The sequence below is a fragment of the Triticum aestivum genome, chromosome 2B (genome assembly GCF_018294505.1).
Source record: "Triticum aestivum cultivar Chinese Spring chromosome 2B, IWGSC CS RefSeq v2.1, whole genome shotgun sequence".
NCBI lineage: Eukaryota > Viridiplantae > Streptophyta > Magnoliopsida > Poales > Poaceae > Triticum > Triticum aestivum.
In genome coordinates, this window is record NC_057798.1 from 751,015,727 (window position 1) to 751,025,255 (window position 9,529).

At 42.0% G+C, this 9,529-nt stretch overlaps 1 protein-coding gene across 1 annotated transcript; it reads left to right on the plus strand.

Annotated features, from left to right (window-relative positions):
- The first annotated feature begins 3,042 nt into the window (after positions 1 to 3,042).
- LOC123042451 (uncharacterized) lies at positions 3,043 to 5,494 on the plus strand. The gene is made up of 5 exons (XM_044464898.1): positions 3,043 to 3,473; positions 3,926 to 4,087; positions 4,956 to 4,999; positions 5,093 to 5,124; positions 5,212 to 5,494. The coding sequence occupies exons 1-5, from the start codon at positions 3,068 to 3,070 to the stop codon at positions 5,348 to 5,350; spliced, it is 783 nt and encodes a 260-aa protein (XP_044320833.1). The 5' UTR covers positions 3,043 to 3,067; the 3' UTR covers positions 5,351 to 5,494.
- Positions 5,495 to 9,529: the final 4,035 nt, after the last annotated feature.

Sequence of the window (9,529 nt, forward strand, 5' to 3'; positions counted from 1 at the left end):
GCTTGCATGATCCATGCACCTTGCCGATGGGCGTTCCCTTTCATGGGCACCATGTACGTAGTCACATTAGTGTGTTTTTGTTTTTTGTTTTGGACCGTGCTAATTTTCTACCGTACTAAAGTTAAGCGACATATCCGAACGCATGCATGCGCACATGCAGATATTACTAGCTTCGGTGTTGTTTCCTTTACTATATGTCGTGTTCATCAGATTTACTTAATTACATGCATGCAGAAAAAATAAAAATGATGATGTCAGCAGATTCTTTTTTAAAACAAAAAATTTAAAATGTTTTGTAACTCAAACCGTCTGTCGGATTGAAAAACTATATTTACATAAAATATTTGTCGTGACGAGACCTTCGAAACTAGATCCCATGTCGACGTGTTCCAGCGCCATTTTTTTAAGGTCAAAAGTTACCAGGCATGTAGTACGTAAGTTATCACGTCTGCGACACTTATGTTACCAAGTTGTTTTCATAGAAATTAACGGACATGATAAATGGTCTTTCAACCTTTCTTCCCATGTGCACATGCATGCATGCACTAGATAACAAAATGCTGGGGTCATCCTAGATTCTCCCTATTTTGAAACGTCAAAATGTTTTGTAGTTCAAATCATCACTTTGATTGAGAAACTATTTTCACATAAAAGACTTGTCGCAACGAGATCTTTAAAACTAGATCCCATATTGGTATGTTCTGATGACTTTTTTCTCGGGTAAAAAGTTATTATGCATGTGCTATGCAAGTTATCATGCCAGTTAAGCATAAGTTATTATGTTGTTTACACAGAATATATCGAGACAATAAAAAAATAGTTTCTTCGACCTCCTCCCCACATGCACATTCACGCATGCCCTAAAGGACGAAAAGTGCTAATCACATGGAAGATTCCATCCAAAATTCAAAAAACTGAAAATGTTTCGTAACTCAAACCGTCGTTCCGATAAAAAATCATTTTCACATAAAAGGATTTATTGTGACGATTAGAAACTAGATCTCATATTGGTATGTTTCGACAACGCCTGGGCTAACTAAGTTATCAACTTTGTTGTGTGTATGTTATCATGATATTCAACACACAAGTTACTGAAGTGTGTTTTTCAACAAGTCCGCCCTCCCGGTCAAAAGTTATCACACCTGGACTAAGTAAGTTATCAACCCAATTGTGCATATACTACCATGTTATTTACACATGAGTTATCGGGATCAAAATTATCACCGCCTTTATACGCAAGTTATCATCGGGTCCGCAGTTGCGTAATTTACCATGTAATTCACACAAAAATGACCAGGCACATATTTCTTCAACTTTAATTTCCTGGGTCAAAAGTTATCAACGTGTTGCACATAAGTTATCAGGACTATGATTCATGAATTATCATACTATTCCCATAGAAGTTATCGGGGGTGTATAACTATAACCCCCACCCCCATCAAAGTTTTTTTTGAAGGCCCACCCCCATCAAAGTTACCAGAGTGTTTGGACGTAAATTATCAGGTGTTGATGCATAAATTACCATGCTCACACAGAACATACCAAGTTTTTTTTCGATGACTTTTTTTCAGGTAAAAATTACCATAGTTGTGCTATGTAATTTAACGCGTTTATAGTACTCCCTCCATTTTTATATACAAGGTCACAAACTCAAATTATAGGTACCAAAGTAAAATTTAATGCATACTTTACAAGCCAACTTTTTTTTCGTTTATTGGAATCGTTAATACGCAACATGCATGCAAGAAAACTGAGTGGAGGAAGTAGCTGGTGTTATTATGATTGCATGCATGCAAGTATTAAACAGGTTGCTAGTACGAGGAAATATCATTAATTCTTTCCTCGGTTACTGTTGATGGCCTTGTATTAATGCAAAACGTATATTCCATGGAGGGAGTACATTAAGTTATCATGATGTTTACCGAGAAAATTAGCAGGACATACAAAATGGTTACTCCAACCATCACGCCGAGACTTTTAATCTAGAAAAAGTTTAATGTCTTCTAAATAGAAAAAGGGAAATAAAATGTTCAAATAAGGGAAAGAAAATTTGGTTGAAAAAAACATTTTCTCACGTCACATCCAATGTGGTAAAAAAATACCCAACTGATCATATAAGAAAAATCTGGATACTATTAACAACAACTAATTGTGGGTGAGTTGGTTAGGTTGTTGCACCGCCTTTCTTTTTCTCCACACAGTAAAAAGTACGGGCAGGTATTTAGATTTCTCGTTTTGTTTTAGGCGCATGTTAAATAAAAATACTTTGTTTATGAAAAAAATCATTAACTACATACGGTGTTTATGTAATTCCGACTGTATGTTTGTGTCTCTTTACTACTTCATCATAGAAGCTAATCCAATAGGAGGCTACACCAGGTGATCTAATCTGGCAATGACTCGTGCCACGTTCGGCAAAATAAATTATCCCTACTAAAGATGTGTCATCGTGTATTCCCCTGTTTGTTCACATGCATCATCCTCTCATCTTTTTTTCCTACATCTATAATTTTTCATGCGATCATCTGGCATCCTAAAATAACAACACTTATTACAAAGAAGAAACATAATCCATATAACCGCACATTATCGATGGGCGCGGCGTGCCGGGGATAAGCTAGTACATACCATGATCCATGTCATCTATGTACATGAACCGGATACCAGCCGATCCTACAGGATGCATCATTATCGCGCGCTACAATTCTTCATGGGAGTGTTCGCTCTTGATAAATATTGAAAGATGGCAAATTGAATGATCTTGATTCTTCGATATCGTGTTCGTTCTATAGCAAAGTAGTACGTATGTCCCATTGCAATGCGTGATAAATATTAAAAGATGACGAAGAAGCGATGACCCTCCTGAGGCCTTGGCCTGATCAAGCTTTAAATTTAGGTGGTCCGATCGGACACACCTAAAAAAAGTGGCCCGATCGGACTCGTGCCCGAGTCCGGTTCGTCCCGCACTCGTTCCGGCCACGGCTCTTTATTAATAGGCCGCCACGACGCCTACCGCCGGGTTTTCTTCCACCATATATATACTCGAAAAACGTCCGTAACAATCGCCATGGCGTTAAATTCGGCGACAGTGGCTAACCCCCTCGGCCTCTGCCCCGCAGCCGCAGGCGCCCTCGTCTCCCCCACTGCCGCACGGAGCCGCCGCTCCAATTCCTACTCCTGCGTCCCTCGCCTCCAATTCACCAAGCGCAACAGATGCAGCGTGCTGAGGCTGTGCAGCGCACGCCCTAGCGCTCCGGCCCTCAACCAGTGGTGGGCGTCCGAGCTCACCCCGGAGGAGCTACCCACGGAGGAGACAGACGTGCCGACGACCGGGCACGGCAGGGAGGAGCTGGTGGCCATATGGAACGCCCTCGTCGCCGAGCCCTTCCGGCCCGTCCTGCTCGCCTTGCGCGAGATCAGGGACCGCGGCCACTTCTTCCGCTGCCGCAGCTACCACGCCGGGGTCGTCGCTGGTATGTACTTATGGACAGGTTTCTCCTTGGTTAATTTGTACAGGTTCTGATGCGAAAGCTTCATTGTATCTTCTTTTTTGTGCCAACCATCAAGCTGCTTTGTTCTGGGCAACGCAATTAGGAATCGGCTTGCAATGTAAAATCACTGATGTCCAACTACTTGACTCATCTTCTTGTCTTTAATATCCACTAAACAAAAGTCCAGTATTGCCTATTGTCCCATCCAATAAAATTTAGCACCATTGAATTTGCACGTACTGAATCTTTGCCCTTGCCAAATAAAATATGAATATTGCACCGTTGGTTCCTCTTATTCATGGGTTTTCTTCACACTATACTAGTTTGATTTCATCTTGATTTAATGTCAATTGAAGAAGTAGCAAACAGCCTACCACAAATTATCCGAGGAAGCATTGCACACAACTCAATTATGTTTTCTAATTATTTTGCAGGCCCGTTGTTGATGATTGCTGGTTTCTGCCAACTCCGTAAATTAGTACCAACCTTGTTCATGGATATAGTTCTTGGATATATATTCTACAAGTTGAGTGTTTTAGCAGCAGAACTGAAAAGAAATGGGAAGGCAAACCATACGTGTGCTCGTATACAGCTCGGTGAGTTTTGGAACTCAAACTATATCATTTGTATTTATAAAATGGAGAAAACAAATATATCAAAAATTTGTACTCTTGACCCGGAAACTGCCTTTGGTGACCGAGCTCACTGGAGGCCTCTAGATTCAAAATTCCAATTTCATTGAAATTCATATTTTTACATTTCAAAGAATTCTGAAGAAAAGTACAGATATACATGAAGGCCTAACACACATGTGTGTAAATTTTCAGGGCAAAATATGTTGAAACAAGGGCTGTGCAAAAAAGACAAATCTAGGGCTATTTAACACATGATACTATTTATCCTCCTAGGCCATGAATTTGCCTTTTTTGCACAGGTCGCATTTCAGCGTATTTCATCATGAAATTTTACACACGTGGTTACATCCTTACATACACGCATATTTTTTTCAGAATTTTTTGAAACATAAAAGTTTGAATTTGAATTTTTCAAAAATAAAGGTCTCCATGGAGCTCGGCCTCCAAAACGCCATTCTCCTCTTGACGCTAGTAAAAGATTTGTTAGTGCCTTGAGATTGGAACGAAAGAGTAGTCTTCTGTAACTCATTTGAAACTTTATGACATGAGCGGTTCCATAGAAACCATTCGGGGAGTGGAAGGCACCTGTCTCTTACAAAGCTCTTCTCTGTTTCTCAAAGTAAATATTATTTTGCATACTTGATTTTTTTCATGTGAAGTACTTGTGTTCCCCCCACACAAAAAATCTTGCTTGTTGTAGATTTCGTCCAACTGAACATAGAAAAGAATATTCTTATTTTAGCAATGCACATGTATATTCCTCTCGTGGTGATTATACACCTTTATGAATAACGGAGAAATTAATATGTGCCTTTTATTTCAAATGCAGTTCTCTTACTTATTTTGTCATTCAAGGATAACAGCGCTTTCCGGGTAAGTCTTTGTTAATTAAAGAGCAAGGGTGCCTAAACGTTAACGCAGTCGTGAACATATGGTTTACTGATGGCTTTCTGTGGTTTATGGTAGGACGTTTACCGCCTCGTCACGGAATTGATTTGGTTAGTATTTTGGTGTAAAACTATTATTGCTATGTTGTTCCATACTAAACAAATAATCCTCTCTAAATAATTATCTGTTCATCTCAGGCTCATTTGTTTGGAAGTGTACGTGGCTGCAGTGACCTTTGAAATTGTGGACGAGGAGGATCCCAGACACGAAATGCTAGGAATTTATAAGATACTAACAACCAAAGGTGGCCTGATGAGGGTGAAATTCGATAGATGAGTAGTGTTAGTAAAGTTGACATAATTGACAACAACTCTCCTTTTCTTTTACCAGACTCGGTTATATCTTTGTCATGCATTTTATTTTGTTCTAGTGATTAAAACGACAATTATCATGGTCTATAGCTTGCTATGTTATACATCAGCATGATGTGTTCGACAAAATTACCCACATCTGCCATGCTACTTTTAATTAACAATGTGGAGGACCCGAAAGTCCCGTTGACACAACACTGCAAAAAAAGACCCCAAAAGAAATATAAATTACAACCAGATCCTTCCTTTTTGCAACCCAGACCCCAAAGATGCCACTATAATGCAATCTCGCCTGACACAAACAACCACTTCGTCAGAGACACACTGGCCACCGCCTCCAACCAACACCTTACCAACAATGGAAACGTTGAAGAAGACACACTCGAAACTTCTATTGAGGCCCTACCAACGTGTAACGCCCCAGGCACACCCACCAGTTACTGGTTGTTACTCCTGGCGGGATGTAGACTAACCCCACATATCAACACTAGTCTTTCATGTGTACTTTGTCCTCACTCGCGCACACCTGGGACCAACTTACTAGTCGTTCACTCATCCTGAAATTGCTCCAAGTTGAGCATGCTTAACTTTGGAGTTCTTTTCGAATGGGCTCTCGAAAAAAATGAATTCCTCATTGATATGAGTAGTCTATCATCTGGCGCCTGACATTGATGTCATCCTAAACAAACTTTGTCAAAGGGCCTGAACCTAATTCACAACAGAGGACCCCGAAACCCTACTCCGCCCGTCTGCACTACGTACAATAGAAGGAAGACCCAATGGAGGAGAGAGGCTGAGGGGCTATTGATCATATGGCCTGTCTACAAAACTCACTTAAAAATAGACCATGGGTGATCAGTAGGAGTAGCCCGGTCTATGCCGTCAGGTCAAACACTGGACTAGGGTTGGATTAACGAGTTTCTCGGGTCGTTAAGCTTAACAAGAAGAAAAACAATCTGATCAACTTTGTTCGTTTGAAGCTCGTGAGCACTCATGATTACTTGTTAACATGAATTACCACCTTTTGCTTCAATCATGATGTGTCTTTTCATGAAGGAAGATAATAACCACACGAGGTATGCTAGTTGTTGTCTCCTATGAGCTGGGTTGGTCAGTTAGATTGAATTGATGTGCCACAAAATGTTGCCACTGAACATACAAAATGTGGAGTGTTGTATTAATGAGCTGCTTGTGAAACTCATTAGAGTGTTCATTAAGCTTGGTAAGTTTAATGAGTTGAATGATTGGCTTTGTTCATAAAGAAGCGAGGTACAGGCATATAGCACCTCCTGTGTGCGAACAAAGAAAAAGGGCTACCCAACCAGACCCCCAAAATGATGATGATATGTCTGGGCTGTTCGCGAACCTTTAAATCCAATCCATATGGGGGAGGAAATGAGGATGCCGAGGCAGTCTGCCATGTCAGACACAGCCCACATGGGACCACTTTATCTATTTCTTTTCTATTTTTGTCCCACCATCTCCACCAACCATTTGCATGTGTCCGAACAATTTGAGAGGACACGACTGCATGCACAAACAAATGAGGATTCAAAGCGCATACACCCGTATAGGTCCGTGGACATTTAGAGGGTCAAATTTGGCAAATCCGATTGAGGATGCTCTTATCGAGCCAAGTTACTGAGCGTTTCATTAAGCTCACAAACTACAAGCTTTTGGTCGGCCCCTACTCTTGACCCATTTGACAGTTTGACCTGATCGAACGTCCAATTGATTTTAGGTGACCCGGTCGGACTCTTGTTCTCTCCGCAAGCTGTCGAGAATAAGCACAAGAGACATGTCATCGTGCTCGAGAGACACGCAGACTCATTGATGAAGCCCTCAAGAGGGTCATGTTGCAAAGCACCGCTGCTGCCACGTCAGCCCGAGGCAAACTAAGGTTTTCCACACTGAGTTTCAAAATGTAGGGGAAGGATCAAACCTACTCCCCAAGAGGAACGGGGCACCCATGCTATAAGACAGTATCCATGCCAATTATTGTCCACGTGACATGCAAAATGACAAGGTTTGATCATCACAGACCTCTTCCGTCAAATCGTGCTTGCATCATGGTGGATCAAACATTTTCAAAAGCAAACGACAACCAAACACTTTCCTTTTCTTGTGAGACATTTTTACCTCACTAATACGCCCACAATAAGACCACTCGACAAATTCCACTTTCTATTGACCAACATTTGTGTTGGATATTTTTTTATTAAAAATGCAAAGAAAACACAAATAGTGACTAAATACAACCAAATGAGAAGTATGCAAAACATCTATAATGTGTTGCCTACATCATGGAGAACTAGTATACACAACTTGGAATGTTATTCTCAAAAGATGCTTCAAAAAGGTCCTAGATATGAGTTGTTAGAAGAGTAAACGGGAGTCCACATCATCACTTGGCAAGTTCAAATGTGAGGTTAAACTTGTGATCAATTGAATAAGACATGATCCTTGATCACTATTGTCCATGTTAAGGATGTCAATTTTATCCATGGACATGGATACCCATGAATATCCTACCCGAATGGATAGGGTCTGCATATGCTTTTGTGCCCATGGGCGGCACCCAAACCCGACCCAATTGCTCGCAGGTAGGGCATGGATATAATCTTGTACCCATGGGTATACCCAAACCTGACCCGATAATAAGCATTAATGGGCAAAAATCTGCTATCCCTACCCCACAGTCACATGTCCCGCTGCAATTTTACATGTTGTTATGTAAAACATGCAAAAGAAATTGCACAATCCCCGCCATAACTTTTATTAGTTGACATTCCATCCCCACTAACATACTCCAGCGCACCATCCCTTATTCCATCTCCTAGTTAAATGACTCGTCATTCTCATCTTTTAGAAAAATACTAAATGATATTAGGTTATTAGTGGACGTTGATTTGCCATAAGTTGATGTTTACAATAAGTGAAGCCTAGCTTGCCACGAGGTGAAGAATGGAAGAGATTATGTTAACATTGTGTAATGTCTTATTTATATGTCTTGAGAGGACCCAATAGATATTTGATGGGTATGGATATCCATCGGGTTTGGACATGGACACAATTGTTCACCCATGGATTTTTTTCATTGGCGGCTGTAAGGGCATATTTTTCCCCAAGGTGTTTTGGTGATTAATGACAATGCTTGTGCGGACTAATCGTGTGCGTTAAGTTCTTTCAGAGATTCATCCATTGGCACGAGACGATTACCTCCCTTTGGTGTTTTATTCAAGACGGTGTAGCTCCTTCGTTTAATTGTTGGTGGTCTAGTTTCATAGGAGTCACCGTACTATCAAGAGGGGATCCGCTTTGATAAGACTAGGGTGGAATCAACACGTACACATCCATATCACCCGTCGTTTTTCCTTCCGCTTCGTTGGAGCTGCCCTACTTCCCTTGAGTATGCCTTGTCCTGCCCCAGCGGTAGTACCGCGGTCCACAGCGGTAGTACCGCCGAAGCACCCCAGCGGTAGTACCGCTCCCAGAGCGGTAGTACCGCTCCCAAGCGGTAGTACCGCTTGTGGTCTTCGGCCGTAGTACCGCAGTGCTTCCGGGCTACTGCCGCCTTGATTCGAGAACGGAGTTTTTCGTGTCGGGTTTTGCGGTACTAAGGGCGGTAGTAGTGGCGGTAGTACCGCTCCAAGTGGTAGTACCGCGCCTACCCCCACGGTAGTACCGCCCTGGGGTCAGGGCCCTGTCAGTGCGGCAGTACCACTGGGTCTGAGCGGTAGTACCGCGCTAAGCGGTAGTACCGCCCTTCCCTAGCGGTAGTACCGCTCTGTGCGGGGCTGCTCAGTGGAATAATGGTTGGATTGAGCCCCCCACTATATAAAGGGGTCTTCTTCCCCAAAGTTGACCCACCTCTTTCCCCCAAAAGCTCCATTGTTGCTCCAAGCTCCATTTTCACCCGATCTCTCTCCCTAGCCAATCAAACTTGTTGATTCGCTCAGGATTGGTTGAGAAGGCCCAGATCTACATTTCCACCAAGAGAAATTTGATTTCTCCCACTTATCCCTAGCGGTTCTTGTTACTCTTGGGTGTTGAGCACCCTAGACGGTTGAGGTCACCTCGAAGCCATACTCCATTGTGGTGAAGCTTCGTGGTGTTGTTGGGAGCCTCCAAGTGTTGTGGAGAT

Bases quoted from the DNA above. Each gene is read 5' to 3' on its own strand.
- LOC123042451 (XM_044464898.1), top strand. From the start codon at position 3,068: ATGGCGTTAAATTCGGCGACAGTGGCTAACCCCCTCGGCCTCTGCCCC. The intron at 3,474-3,925 runs GTATGTACTTAT...ATTATTTTGCAG, and splicing joins CCACGCCGGGGTCGTCGCTG to GCCCGTTGTTGATGATTGCT. The intron at 4,088-4,955 runs GTGAGTTTTGGA...TTTCAAATGCAG, and splicing joins GTGTGCTCGTATACAGCTCG to TTCTCTTACTTATTTTGTCA.